The sequence below is a fragment of the Spermophilus citellus genome, assembly GCF_964194105.1.
Source record: "Spermophilus citellus genome assembly, chromosome: X".
NCBI lineage: Eukaryota > Metazoa > Chordata > Mammalia > Rodentia > Sciuridae > Spermophilus > Spermophilus citellus.
This window is the reverse complement of record NC_138190.1, coordinates 106,457,197-106,472,854: the sequence shown is the minus strand read 5'-3', so window position 1 is coordinate 106,472,854 and position 15,658 is coordinate 106,457,197. Positions and strand designations below refer to the sequence as shown.

Below are 15,658 nucleotides of genomic sequence, written 5' to 3'. Positions count from 1 at the left end.
TTAAAAAGTCTGGGCTGAGCTTTGAAAAAAAAAATACCTTTGCTATCAGGTGTTTGAGGCTTTTGTAAGACCACAGCCAAAATCACTGCAGATGTAGGGATTCCATCTGTGCCTTAGGAACAGCCCCCCAAATCCTACATAGGCCACTTAGAACTTACTGATGACAATTGCAGAAATGCTATTTAATCAAAGCTATGGACAGGATGCACTACTCCCATTCTCTCCGTTCTAGGAATTCTGTCTAATGGGACAGATTTCTGAGGCTTAGTTTATGTCCAAGACATAAATTTCTCTCCTGAGGTTTTAGAGAGAGCCTGAATTAATGGCTAAAATGCACTTGAAGCCAAAGGCCATTATCTTTAGACTCTTCAGTTCCCTTTTGCTTCTGATGTTTCTAAAACCAAAGTCTTAAACTTCAGATCCAGCACATCCTTCAAAAGGTGAACCACATCCAACTTTTTCTCATAAGCTACTGAATTGTCCAAGTCTGGGGAAATCCTGATTAGCTGGCTGCTAAGTACCATTAAATATTTGCTGATGACAGTGCTAAGTGAACACTGCCTCTCCATTTTAAAGTGACTGAAGAAGAATCAATCCAAAAGACTTCTTTACAAAGTTACATATTTTAATTCACCTTAACTACAAGGTTGCTTTCCAAATGTTTCCTACTACTTGCTTTTATAATGCAATGATTGAGACTGCTGACTGTGGCTGTTCCCCATTTCTAAAATTTACTTCCAGAAAAAATTATCTCGAAGTGTTTTATAAGTGAGAAAAACTTAAATAATAAGAAGTGATCTGTATCAAGAATATGTGTACAATAGAGAAATCACTGGACAAGGAGTCAGAAGATCTGCATTCTATCCCCCATCTATGTATGGTCCCTTCCTGTTTGACCTTGAGCAAATCACCTCACCTCCATGAGCCTGTTTCCTCATCTGTAAAATAGAAATTATGATACTATCAGTGACACAGGATGTCCTAAAGCCTGAAAAAAATGGCAATATGCCTAAAAACCTCCCCAGCCCTTCGCTGATCCTCTCTGAAAACTGTAGCAGGATCTTTGAGCTTGTATAGGTGGGGAACAGGAGCAAAGTTTCCATACCTCAATTAGCAACAGCCAATGAATTCAGCAGCCTAATCTCATCCAAAATGTCCTTTCACTCTCTCTTCCCAAAGTCTAAATGGACTTTCACCCAAGTGCCTGAACTGGCATCCAGCCAGAGTCATCCTCCAGATGCCCACAGGGAAGCACACACAATGTCTTAAAAAAAGCAAGACTCAAGAGTTCCAACAATGGTTACCCAAAGGTTCTTAATTAATGAAGCTTGCTCCTGAGGAAGCTAATGTAAGGATTCCTTCATCATCAAATGGACATCCTCAGTGAACAAAAAACGAAAATAGCACCAGCTCCCTCATTAGGCACTTCCTTTAGGTCACTTCCATCCTTCATCAGATGGGTATTTTAAATGAGGTCAAGAAACAGACTTACCACCACACCCTTCTTCCTGCTCCCTTTGTTATCTGGTATTTTTAAACAATAGCAAAGATGGAAACTCCAAATGACACACCTGCCTCAATGCTCAATTCTGTCCCAGGAAAATAACCCTCTGGCTTGATGAGTCACAAGGAAATGCCAGTGTTTCCTTCTTATGAAGGACCTCATTCACTTGTCAGCCCCACCTCTTGAGTTTGCAGAGAGCAATTTTAGAGCCTGCAGCTTTGTTACTGAGTGTTCCTAAAGCTGAGTATTAATGTTAAACCAATAGCAGCAAGTGATACTACAGAGTTCTCTGAAGCAGTTTATAGAAAAATGGAACTCACCCCTTCCTAAGTGTCTACAGATAAGGGCTTGAGCCAGCATCATCTGTCCACAGCGTAGCATACATCCCCAGCCAGCATCTGATGATGGGCCCGTTCCCCCTGTTGGCAAGATGGATGAGCGTGACATATGAATGGGTTCCTTAAATTGCCCTTTCCTGAGGCATCAGCATATCTGGGACTCACACAAGACAGGCATTCTTTGAAAACAAAGGCAAGAGATATACTGGGATCAAACAGGATTTGGGTACAGGGTTGGAAATTGAAATAACAATGCTGAATCAATCAAAATGGGTTCTGTGGCCAAAGACAAAACAAACAAGTGAACTAAACCTGCCCTTTGGATTTTCTGCTTGGAGACATCTAGGTATGCATGCAATTTTGATAGGTGACTGTACTGAAATGTATTACTAGCAACAGTTAGTCCATTCAATGTCATCACTTGCCAGACCAAACTGCCCTACACAGCTCATCTGCATGGCTCTGAACTTCTCAGAGAAGCCAGTGTTGCCTTAGTTTAAGAACAAATACTATGAGATGTAGTCATCAAAATGGCCCATGAGATTCGGAAGGCTCTTAATTGTTATAAATAAATATTATGAAGATCTCAACAACAAAGACAATTTAATATAAAGGAAAGAGCCCTAGATTAGGCATTAGAAGACCAGTCTAGTTATATATCCAAGTCTCATTTATAGACTGGGGATAATAGTACATACTCTGTGTACATACTCTATAGGTGTCGTGAGACTTAAATGAATGTGTGCTAGAACACATGCAGGATGATACAAACACTTGATGTTATGAGAATAGTCATAATATAAAATAAGACAAGTGAGCCAAGGTTTCCTTTTGTTGTAAGGACTGAAAGAAATTTGCTAAAGTGAAATAGGGAGAAGTAAGACAATTTGTGAGCTGGAAGGGATGTCCTTTGCTCTCGCTAATGCTGGAATTATAGGCCAGAGTAGTATGAAAAAGGTGCAATGGGGTCCACATAAAGAATAAATTGTCTATTCCCAAAACATTGTCAGACTGAATTGGAAATGCCTTTCAGACTTGCAAAGACCTCCTCACCCAGAGAAAGTTAACAGTTTGGAAACACTGGGTATTCTAGATTGTTTTTTTTCTGTTACTGCTCGGAGGACTTTTTGTGAAGAGCAAAGAAAATGTCTATGTAGACTTCATATTTGCTCATTCACAAAAAGGTTGATTTCATTTCAATTACAAGGTCCATTCCTGTGTCAAAATTGGTCAGGTTTCTTCTTAGGAGAGTACCTTCTACCATTTGTAGGCCCTTTTCCTATAGGTCCATATTAGGAAGTAGCAACCCAGCTTGCAAACATTTTACAAATCCTCTCAAAAGGAGCATACTTATTAGCTTTTAGAATAGTATTTTTTTTAGATGGCAGCTAGAAATGGATTAGAATTAGTTCTAAGAAAATCTACTCCAATTCTTCCCCCAATGTCAAGGTGCTTTCATTTAATAAGAAAAAAAAATCAAAGGAATGATTTTCTTCCCTTCAAGATACAAATTGTCCTTAATAATCAAGTAGTTCTACAAAGCAGTAGACTATAATTTAATTGATGTTACCCAAAATAAAAGCTTATGTTATTTTTTCTTTACTCTCAAAAGTAAAACAAGTAATGCCATCTGGTGCCAGAACACTTGGCAGTAGGGTCAAAAGTATACTGCCATAACATGTCAACACTGTGGAACCATATGTGATGAGGTATTTCAGCAATGAACTATTTGGATGAAGTGTGAGACCTTCCAACCTCCCTAAATCAAATTATTTGCCATAGTGAGCTGTGAATTCTGAGGTTTCTGTGAAGTCACTGATAACCTCAGACAAGCTATCTAAAAGGAAGAAAGCACAGTATAACAAATGGTATACCTACCAATTGGTGAAAATTTCCTTCTGTATGTAAACCATAGACGAGCACTTATATCAGACAACAGCTTAGATTTTTCTGTAATTAAATGTGAAATTAAAATTAAATCACCATATCACATCTAAAAATGTCTGCATTTGACTTCTAAGCCAGAAGCAAAACTTATTTTCAAATAAGTATTCAATTCCATTGTTATGGGGCTAGGGAAATTAATAGGAAACCCAATCTCATTTTAGTCAAATAATTTCAATATTTCTCCTCACCACAGCTACTCTACTAATTGATTCAATGACACTGCATAGTTCCTGTCTCTTCCTCATTCAGCTACATAGTCTTCCCAGGTATTAATACTGAGGTCATGGCCAAAAGACAATGAATAGGAAATGCTAGGATCTGAGATAGTCCACTAATAAGGCAATCATCCCCAGCCTGAATGATAGTGGTTGGATGGATCTCTCATCAGTGCCCACAATCTATTACCTAAAACTAAGGGATTGTATGTTTGTGTATGAATGTGTTTGTGTGTGTGTGTGTGTGTGTGTGTGTACATGTATAAGTGCATTCATTTAACAGAAAAGGAATTGTCCCTGCTAAGCAAATTAAGTGTGTGAGAAATTTATCTGTAGTGCCTAATGAAACTGGTATTCATATTCTAAATGAATATATAACATCACCAATGTTTTTGTGTATTCTTTCAAAGCATGCTTTCTTGCATTTTATGATGTGAATTTACTTCCATGGCCATAGATATGGCTTCCTCATTTCCACCTATACTTAGATGTGGTTCTGTGTTTCTTAGTCATCTCTCTCCCTCTTTTCAACAGCACATTCATATTTGCATTCTATATATAATTTATGCAGTTGTTGCACTTTAGAAAAAAAAGGAATCCGGCACAGTGGCATATGCCTGTAATCCCATCTACTTGGGAGGTTGAAGCAAGAGGATTGCAAGTTTGAGGCCAGCCTCAGCAAGTTAGGAGACCCTGTGTCAAAATAAATAAAAAGGGCTGGGTATGTAACTCAGTGATAGAGAACACCTTTGCCCTGAAACTGAAAAGTCAGCAGCTTGAATCTAATAGAAGCAAATCCTTTCCCTTGAGAAACAAAGACACAAGCTCTCACAATCCTTTAGTTGAAAGGTTTTCTCTTTACATTTGCTGTATTGGTGGTTCAATCCCTGGTACAGAAAAAAAAAAGGAAATTCAATTTTTGCCAATATTTTCTATTTTCTCTCCTTCCTTTCCTTTAAGCAAATCAGAAAGTTGAGCTTTCTGGATTTTCCTTCCCCTCATGTCCCCAGTACCTACCACATTTTGTGATGCAGAAGTATAATGGTTAAAAAAAAGTAAGATTTCTGGAGTCATACTCTAGCTGGGTTTAAACCCTGATTCTGCTGCTTATCAGCTGTGTGGCCTTGTTACTTAACCTTTATGAGTTTCCATTTCCTCATCTATAAAATGGGGAGAATTATAATATTTTGTTGAATTGTGAGTATTCAACAAGATAATATAGGTAAAGTGCTTAGACGGTGCCTGGTATGCAGTAAGCCAGTGCCAAATGTTAGCTGTTATTATACCTGCCTCTCAAACACTGACCCCACTTGCTCTTGCCTCAGCAGTCCCTATGCCTTCTAGCTTGGCTTTATGGTGGAAGGTTGTGCAGACATTTTAACAATACTTTCACTTTGAAAGACATTTCCCAATGTTTTATTTGAATATGGGCCTATTTGGCAACCTGGGTATACCTGCTATGATGGATAGCAGAAGTAGAAAATGTCCTCTCCAATCCCCTCATTTTAAATACTAGGGAAGGAAGTTAAGATCTAGAAAGACAAAGTGACTTACCTGAATTAGGAGAAGAATCTGAACATGCAAAGTACCCTAATTACTAGCTCCAGGAAGCCAGACTCAAGAGAAGGGGCAAGGCCTGCCTCCTCTCCTGTCTTTTGATCAGCTTCTTCCTGTTCCTTACCTCATTCTAAGGGCCTCCAAAGAAGTTCTCTCCTTATAATGATAAAAATCTCAGATCTACCTCTTTTGAACTCAAGATTTATCTGGGTGCTGGGTTGTTAGCAGTTTCAGGGCAAAAAGTTCTTTCCCAATCTATAAGAATGTGATGGTAAGGAAGAGAAATTCAAGTTCCCTTTCCATCTAACTGCAGAGGCTAAACGTTCTATGCAAAACCAGAATAAACTGAGACAGTGTTCTAGTCAGAAAAGATCCAAAACATAAGAATTCTCATATTTTGGGCTGGGGATGTGGCTCAAGCGGTAGCGTGCTCGCCTTACATGCGTGCGGCCCGGGTTCGATCCTCAGCACCACATACAAACAAAGATGTTGTGTCCGCCAAGAACTAAAAAATAAATATTAAAAAATTCTCTCTCTCTCTCTCTCTCTGTCTCTCTCTCTCTCTGTCTCTCTCTCTCTCTCTCTCTCTTAAAAAAAGAATTCTCATATTTCTGAGAGTCATGATTTGTTTAGAAGTCCCTGGTGCTGTCATCTAAAAAGATAAGGATGTGAGATGAATGAGAAATATATAGCCTAGTCACCAAAGACTAGATACTGGATAATGATACCAGTAGATCTGTGTTTTTGAAACCCAAGACTTCTATAATTTGGGGTTCTCCTTTAAGGAAAAGAACAAAAATACATTTTTTTTTTTTACAAATTGCATAAAACCTATACCCCTATGAACACAGTGCTAGGGCCTAAGGGCCTTGGAAGGGGCCTGTGAGGTAAGCAAGGGGCCTGAGGCTTAGATTCAATTCTCTACATGATAAATCCTCCTCAGAGCAACATCAACATTTATCAAGGTAATGCTCTGTCAACTCAAGAAGTAAAAAAGGATAGGTCCTTAACCTCAGGTGCCCACCTTAGTTGGCTTCTCACAGACAAATGCTACCCAAACTTACCTGTTTTAAGGAGATGCTGCTTCCCCAAGATCCATACCAGCTCATCTGTATCTGGAAATTCTTCTAGGTAGTCAGTGAAAATAGTAATCTGGTTTTCACACTTGGACAAAACTGAAAGAAAATGAAAGAAAGAAACACAAGCAAAATTTAATAAAAGGTCCTTACTTCAGTGGTTTGCTGATTATTACCTTTGCTCTGAAACTGAAGAGTCAGCAGCTTGAATCTAATAGAAGCAAATCTTTTCCCTTGAGAAACAAAGACACAAGCCCTCACAATCCTTTAGTTGAAAAGTTTTCTCTTTACATCTCTCTCTCCTTTTTTGAACATTTCTTTCTCACAATCCCATTTAAAACAAAATTCTAAAAAATTTGGCCACAGTTGCTTTAAAACTTTTTTGTCCACCATGTGGCCTTCTTTGTAAATAGCCACTTAGCAAACTTCTCCTAGCAGGAGTGTATCAAGGTGAAACAATAATACCTGTGTAGCTCATTACTACTCACATCACAGGGGGTATCACAATGTTTGTATGGTAAGGTTTCTAGTGGCCAGTGGCTTAAAGGAAGCTATGATAAGCCCTGGAAGATTGTATAACTATAAAAATGGGAATATTTTAGCTGAAAGACCAGATGTTTTCACAGTATTTTTATTTCCCATTTTATTCACATATGGCTTCTGCAAAGAAGACTCTTGAGGCTGATAATAAATATAACTTGTTCTTGGGATTCACAATGTCTAGTGTGATATTGTGATATAATGTGAAATATATACTTAGTCTCTGTCCCTGTTTTCTGGCACAGAGCTCCTAAAAACATTTGTAATTTCTTGAATTCTGAGGATGCCAGGTGCATCTTCTGTTCTGATACTTGGTCTCTGACCCCAGTTCCAGACACAAAACTTCTAATCCCTCAAAATTCCATGGGTGATAGGAGCATTCTTTTTTTTAAATTCTAATAGGGTGACTTTGGTGGGCTCTTCGAGGGGGGCTTGGGACCAGAAAGACCCAAGCAATAATTAGAAGCTTAAGAGCTTCAACACATCACCACCCTCAAGGAAGGAGAGAGAGGCTGGAGATTGAATAAAAAATTAAATTAAATTAAAAACACCACACCTACATGATGAAGCCTCCATAAAAATCCCTGCACTCTACTAGGGTTGGGAGAGCTTTTGGGTTGCTGAACATGTGCAGGTGCCTGGAAGGTTAGTGTTCCTGGAGAGAGCAGAGAAGCTCCACACCTCTTCTCCCTTTTCTTGCCCTCTGCATCTCTTTTATCTGGCTATTCATCTGCATCCTTTCCAATATTCTTTATAATGATTAAATGAATATAAGTAAAGTGATTCCCTGATTTCTGTGAGCTATCTTCACACATTATCAAACCCAAGGAAGGGGTAGTAGGAACCCCAAGACCCAGACAGTCAAGAGCACAGGTCACAACTTAGGATGGGACTTGTAACTGGCATCTGAATTGGGAGCAGTTTTTGTGGCACTGTGCCTTTAATCTATGGAACACTGACTCCAGGTAGATACCGTCAGAACTAAATTAAATTATGGGATGTCTTCTTGGTATCTGCTAGAGGATTTCTTGGTATGTGAGGACACCTCCCCACACACAAATCTGGTGTCAGAAGTGTTGAGTGGTGAATGTGGGCATATCAAAAAACAGTCTGTTTTTTCCTATTTTATACCACAATGGTTATCTCTCAAGATAAAGTAACCAAATAAAATAAAACTAAACTTTATTAGTTTATAGGCCACACTTTCATAACTTATGACATGTAACATGAGAGAAGTCAAAATTCAAATTTACCCATGAGGAACAGGTCTGCAAAACAAAACAAAACTCAAGACACACACATGAAGGGATGCTATCTCCAAATTCTTTGTAATTTTCCAAGAAAATAATATTCTATATACTAAATAAATTTCTAAGCCAGCCCACTAAAATCTATTTTAATTTGTAACCAGAAAAACTAAATTTATAGGATATGCATACTTTATAGTGCTATTTGTATAAGAAAATATACTTCAAGTTCAAAGCTAAGACACTCAACACACACCTTCTCTTGGTTCTTGGAGGCTCCCTGACTTTTTTTTTTCTTTCAGTACCAGGGATTAAACTCAGGGGCACTCAACCACTGAACCACATTCCCAGCCCTATTTTGTATTTTATTTAGAGATGGGGTTTTACTGAGTTGCTTAGTGCCTTGCCATTGCTGAGGCTGGCTTTGAACTCGTGATCCTCCTGCTCCAGCCTCTCAAGCCACTGGGATTACAGGCGTAAACCATCACTCCCAGCAGCTTCCTGAGTTTTATTGAGGCAGGGAGCTCAGAGAGAGAGTACACGTCCCTTTGTGCAGATGTAAGTAGCTTCAGGGACACTCCCAAGTAGTCCCTAAGAGTCCTATGGATGTAGTTTCCTGTGCAAATGGCATAGTAAGATATGTTTAATTCATTTGAAAGGACAAATTGTTTTGATTTTGTTTTCAAAGGCAGACGCATGCTGTCTTCACAGAAATAAATGTTCCTAAATATAAAGCAAGTCTATTCTGATCAGGAAAACAGGTTTATCTGCTCAAAATACCCCATTGGAAATTGAAGTTATAATCTGTAAAGCACTTTTAGAAACAGCTAGCCTGGGGTACTTCCTTTCTTGAAACATTACCAAATTCCAGTCTTTTAGAGATTTAAATAGCTTTTGTCCTCAGTATGTTTTAATTATTAAAGATTATAGTCTCTGCAGGGTTTCAAACCTAAAGAAGTTAGAAATCAAACCACCATTTTGTTCCCCAGTGAAAACTCATCACCACCAAATCTGCCAGGGAACCTGTGCCCTCTTAGCCTCTCTGCTGCTGGCCTCAGCCTCTGGCCCACACTCAGGAAATACCAGGCTAAAAAGGATCATTCAGGTCAGGCCATCCCCAGGAGGTGGTGGACTGAGGCGGGGTAAATCACACTGTGTAACTCTGGACTCCACCCTCTATCCCTCACAAGCAGGAGAAATCAGGTGAAAATGAACACCCACTACAGCCTAGAAAGAAAACAAAAATCAGAAAATTAGTTGCTTGAGAGAACTGTGGGAAAAGGGCACACTCTCTTGCACCCTGGAAGGAGTGAGGAAGGGTGGCATTGGATCAATGTACAGCATGTATGCATATAAGCCTTAGGTCTTTTTTTAGTACTGGCCAAAAAAAAAAAAATTCTCTATGGCCAACCCTGTCCCAGTGACTCATTGCCCAGCTATCTGGTCAAATTAGTACAGCCCTTTAAAGTCTGTGACAACTGCCCTGCTTCATTTGGGATGGCTCTGAGCAAAATGGTAGCCAAAGAATTTGACTCTGGCTCTTCACACCCTCCCAGGCCCAGCTAGCAAGAAGGTCATTACAGTCTCTATTCTTCTTGACTCTTACAAGATAGATGGACAGAATGCAGGGTGTCCAACCATTGCCAGCCCTGAGTCAAAGCTACATGAATGGAACAAATGAAAACTATAACAGAAAATGACATTAACAGAACAGAAGAAGCAAAGAGCAGTGATGGGGAAGTTATATATAAGCAGATTTGGGGAAGAAAGAAGAATAGGGAAGAAATCTGGGAAGTGTTTGAGGTGTAGAAGTAAAATCTAATTTCCAACAAAAGTACTTGTGACTAACAGCAATACTTTTCATAAAAAAAAAATTCTTTCACAAACTACATTTGTCTTGCCTTTAAAAGTTAACAAACCAGATATTGACCTGATATCAGTTCCCTGCCTGTCAGCCTGTTTAAAGAGGTGGAGACACTACAGTCAGAGAATATGCAGCTTGGTGGACCAAGAAATAACTGCTCTAAGGCCTGAGGGACAATAGGCTGCAACGTGTTACATTTTACTTTAATTGTTATATTGAAGGTTCTGTTGGGCTAGCTTATCGGCCAGTTAATAATAGCACAAAGCTTTCCTTAAACTCCTAAAACCAAAAAGTCTACCAGTGTCAGGACTGGGTTTGTAGCTCAGTGGTAGAACACTTGCCTAGCATGTGGGAGGCACTGGATTGGATTATATCCTCAGCATCACATAAATAAATAAATAGAATTGTGGCCATCTACAACTAAAAGAAAAAGGTCTACCAGTCTTGGTCAAAAGGCTCTATGTACATGTTGAGGCATGTCTTAAACTCCCAGCCAGGCAAGCATAGAACTCAAGATCAGCTAGAGTGAGTGTTTAGGTTCTATTCAGGTCTTTTTTGAGCATGCACACAGCTCTGGGTATGCATACAGCCTTATGAACACATGTGGTTGATATAAGGACCTTGCTTAGCATCTGGATGGCCATCTTAAGTGACAGCCACATTTTAAGGAAAAAGTTTCACTTTCTGCCCAAGGGTGTTTCTGAGAAAGGCCCTCATACCAACCCAACCCTTAACCACCATTAGGACCCTCTCACCCCGCTCTGATTCCTGAGCCTCTCCCATAAAATTCCCAGGACTCAAGCCTGTTTTGCCTCTCTCTCCTACAGAAAGATGGCCTTTATTTGTCAGCTCTGACAAATGAACTCTTGTGTGTATCTCCGCTTGGTCTCTTTCATTTCTCACTCACCCTTCTCTTATTCCTTGCTTTCCCTTCAGTTGAGATTCCTAAGAATATGCCCCTGCTTTTTACAGCTTCATGGAATCTTATTCCCCAGTTTTTCCTTTTAATATTTTTTGGTTAGTTGGAAATACTATCTACTGCTTTAGGCAGCTTAGAATTTAATTGATTGTCTTTAATGGTGTTTGTTTGTTTTTTTAAGATGCTGGTAGAAGAGTTTCTGAGCCTCAAGGCAGATCAAATAAATACTGTCTTATAAGTAGCATCTTCCAGGTTACCACCAGACAGATAGAATTATCTAGAAATGAAACTTTAAAGGAACTCCAACCCCATCTTTTCTCTTTTGGTGGCTGCTAGGGTGCTGCATTTCCCTGTGATGATACTCTGTTGATTTTGAAAGCTACTGCAGAACAACATTAGCAAGAATTTGGAATAAGGCAAGTGAAAACACCACAAAGTTTACTCTTACAAACATTTTGTCAGTCTTCGTGGATAAATATTCTCAGAATTGCTGCAAGACTTTAGTTCATTTCCAGAGTTCTGAAAAAGTTGATTCTGACAATTGCTGTCAGTTTTTTCATTGCTATTATGAAGACAATTTTCAGAGGTCTTTGCTCTGCTATTTTTGCTGATTTCTTACTTTTTCTAGTGATTGACTACATTTCTAAGGGTTATTTTGGAAATTGCAAGTAAATGAGAAAATTGCTTTGAAAACATTTTTTTTTTTCTGGTTACAGCTTAACAAAGACACTTGTACATCAAGGCTTTTAGATTCTGTGAAGCTTGTGCTAAAAAAAGAAACACCACAAATTCTCTAAAGTAGAATCAAAAAGATCAGAAAATCTAAGGGCAGGAGGGGCTTGAGATATGGGCTAACTTCCCAGTAGGTCACCCATTCTAACAGCTTTTGCCAGGATACTGCTGGTTCCAAAACAGCCTTCTCAGCAATACATACATATTTAACATACTGTCAGGTCACATCTTCAAAAACATAAGAAAACATCTGTAAGGATGAATATGTATGGTAATGGCTGAGTATTCATTCATATTCCATTGCATAAACTTTACAAAGTACCTACTTATAGGCTAAGCATGGAAAATAAAACATAAATGAGATACAGCCTCTATCCTCCAAAAGCATTTCATCTAGTAGGAAAGTGTTCCAGAAACAACTAACAATGGATAAGTGAAAGACAAGTGATGTGGAAGGCAGGGGGAGGAAAAGAAAAATAGAATTCCAACTGGGAGTAAACAGGCTTTCCCCAACTTAGAAAAGGTAGCATCAGAGCTGAGCTTTGCTAGCAATAAAATAGAAATGGCAAGGGGGAAGGGAGGAAATTCCCAGTTGAGGGAACACCAAAAGAACTTGGCAAGCAGCTTAGGTATGGAGTGGGGCACAGGAGAGTGAGAGAGAAAGTCAAAAATAATTTGCAGTTTTCATGTGTGAGTGATGAGATGTTTGTTGGCAGAAAAAAATATGGGGTTAAGCAGAGGAAAGATAAGCTTGATTGATCCAGAACATGTTGGACTGGTGGATTTGGTTAACAAAGAGTGGAGAGGTTTGGAAACAAGTGAAAGGGAAGTTGGCCTACACAGTGATTTTGAAGAGAAGCATCGGTGGATGGCAGATTGGTTAGCAGAAGGCCAAAACTCTGGCATAGCCTAGAATGTGCCTTCATCCCCTTCCTCCAGGGTTCACCTACTGCCCTGTTCTTTCTCAGCCTCTGCTCATCTGTGCATAGGCCCCGCCCCATTTCATTCATCTTCCTTCCTATGTCCTACCTTTCTGACAACCAAGAACTGAGAAAATAGAAGATTAAATGACAATTCTTAGCCTTTCAAGTGGAGTTTTCCTATTCAAAATTGCAAATTTCCTTGAATTTATCTAGCAAGCCAAGCCCCTGCAATGCTAGATTGTCAAATAACACAGAAGACATGAATGGTTTCTCTACAGACTAGTATAAATTCTGATTCTCTAATAGAACAGTGTTTTTAGACTTATATTAGGAAATAATTTTTTGTACTGGGGATTGAACCCAAGGGCACTTTGTCACAGAGCCACTTCCCCAGTATACATAGCCACATCCCCTGTACATATAGACCAAGTTTCAATGTATTTTTTTTAAAATTTTAAGTCAGGCTCTTGTTAAGTTGTTTAAAGTTTTGCTAAATTGCTGAGGCTTGCCTTGAACTTGTAATCCTCCTGCCTCACCCTCCCCAGGAACTTGGATTATAGGCATATGTCATCATGCCCAGCAACCACACTAGGGATTATTAACCAAAGAGTATCATTCAAGTAGAGAGGAATTTAAGACATTCTCTTTAACATGATGAGTGCAGGCAGTGGTTGAGCAGAGGAAGCTATAGCTGATAAATTTCAGGAGAAATAAGAAAAGAAATTACCAGTATACTTAGCACCCTTTGGCTTTCAGTTAGAAAAATTAATTGGGCTGTAGATAACTTGGCTCCATAAAATATGATATTTCTCAGAAGTCTCGGTCAATTTATCCCACTGATGTAAGCAATGCTTAGCCCACTGACAAATGTAATGTAAAACTGAGCTATTTCTGTGCTTTCTTCAAAGCGATGCTTTTGAAAATCTTGTTGCCTTGTCAATTGTATTTTTGTTGTTGCTGCTGTTATTGTTTTCACTTAGAGACAAATTGCTGCCTGCTGTCTACTGACTGAGAAATGCACTTGGAAATATCCATGGGGAAATGGACTTCCATGAACAAACTGGTCAGAAATGTGTGACACATCAACCATAGCATCTCCAAATTGGTGACTCATTTTGCTTTTGATAACTACTTTTTTTAGAGATGTACTTTTCAAAGAAAAAGTGAGAGAGATTAGATTTGAGAGGAGAATTAAATTCCTCTGATTAAAAAAAGTTGCTGCTACCATCTTTGTTGATAAGACATACAGAGAGGGTAGTACACTAGGTGTACGGATGGGGAAAACTATTTGATTGGCTATACAATTTAAGAAGACTTGAGGAACCTCTTCCACAACTGAAGTGAGAATCATCTTGACTCTTTATCAACAAATTCAACCTGAACCTGTTACTTTCTTGTCACTGAGTGATTGATGGAAAACATAGTTGTATCCCCAAGGAGGACAGATTCACATTAGTGCCATTACCAACTCAATGAGTGGGTTGAAAATTAGCCTCCATGGTATTGTATCTTTGATTTTGGATACTGAAACAAAACTAAAAAGCACTGATACTCAATAGTGAACTCATGGCTCATGGAGGAATCAAGAAACTGACAATATTTAGTCTCAGTGAAGAGTGTATCAACTGTTTTTCTCTTACACCCAGTATGGTAAGGAAAAGAAAGAAAAGGAAACACCTTCCACTCCTGTTGGAAATTGCTCTATGCTAGGAACTCCAAAATATAAGTTCTAGTCTCAGCCTGCCAGTTAACTTGCTATGTGATCTTGGAGAACCTATTGTACTTCCTTGGGCCTCAGACTCTCCATCTATAATAATGTGCTGCATGCTCTTCAAACAGCAGATCATAATTCATTAGTAGGTTGTGTAATCCACATAGTGTGTTGCACTCAGCATTTAATAAAATGAAATTGAGACATTGCCGAAGATGGCCGCGAATAGAGTACATCACACCCCGGGTACCGCACCACTGAGCGGGTGAATAACGAGTTAGAACGACAAAAAACTATCTTGTTAGGAACTTACAGCAAAATGGGGGTGCATGGAAACCTAGAGGAAGGATTTCCAGCACCGAGGTACGGTAATTGAGTCTCATACATGAGCCAACTGTGCGACCGGAGATCCGGGCTGACTGATCCACGCGGCCTGCCCCGCGGCTACAGATGGCGGGGAGCCGCCGAGAAGCGACCAGCAAGCAGGGAGAAACGTTGCTGCAGATTCTGTGGAATCCTGCTGCCTGAGCAGTCACGGAGCCCCGGCTGAGTTCAGGATTTCAGATGGGGAAGGAAGCGGGACAGTTCTAGCCCCCACAACAGAAACTCCACCAAGGAAACCAGCGGCCACCATCTTGGAGAGCTGAAGTAACTACCGCCACTCTCCAACAGATTGCAACAATAAAACAGGTGCGTGTTACTCAGCTCATCTCCCATACAGCGGGGAATTCGCATAAAATCTCTCCTAGGCTCTCCGGGGGAGGGATTATCAGAGCAAGCCTGCATAAAGACTCGGGGAAAACTAGAGACACCCAACCTTCAACTCCCCCTCCCATCAGCGGGGAAAACGAAACCTGTATTGCCAGCACGGGGGGAGGGGCAAGCGGAAAAAATCAAAACAATAGAGTGCCGGGGTTCTCAATAGCCACCCTCCACGCCCAACAAACGGCAGGCCCAGAGTACAGTTTGAACTGCCGAGAGGCATCACTCAGGGGAAATCTGGTCTAGCAGGAGAAACCAGGACTAGCAGGAGAAACCAGGGGTCTAGAGGCCAGGCCCTCGCGACTGGGCGGCTGGAGACCGCA

The 15,658-nt window shown here is 39.9% G+C and overlaps 1 protein-coding gene across 2 annotated transcripts in view; it reads right to left on the bottom strand.

Moving 5' to 3' along the window:
- ATG4A (autophagy related 4A cysteine peptidase) overlaps positions 1-15,658 on the bottom strand; it is a 56,619-nt gene that overhangs the window by 13,662 nt on the left and 27,299 nt on the right. The window contains exons 2-4 of one of the 2 annotated variants that reach the window (XM_081276425.1): positions 6,626-6,736; positions 3,721-3,792; positions 1,825-1,923 (exon numbers count right to left, since the gene is read on the bottom strand). In XM_081276425.1, coding sequence (XP_081132551.1) covers positions 1,825-1,923; positions 3,721-3,792; positions 6,626-6,736 — 282 coding nt within the window. The remainder of the gene's footprint in view (positions 1-1,824; positions 1,924-3,720; positions 3,793-6,625; positions 6,737-15,658) is intronic. The other variant, XM_081276426.1, reaches the window with a different exon arrangement.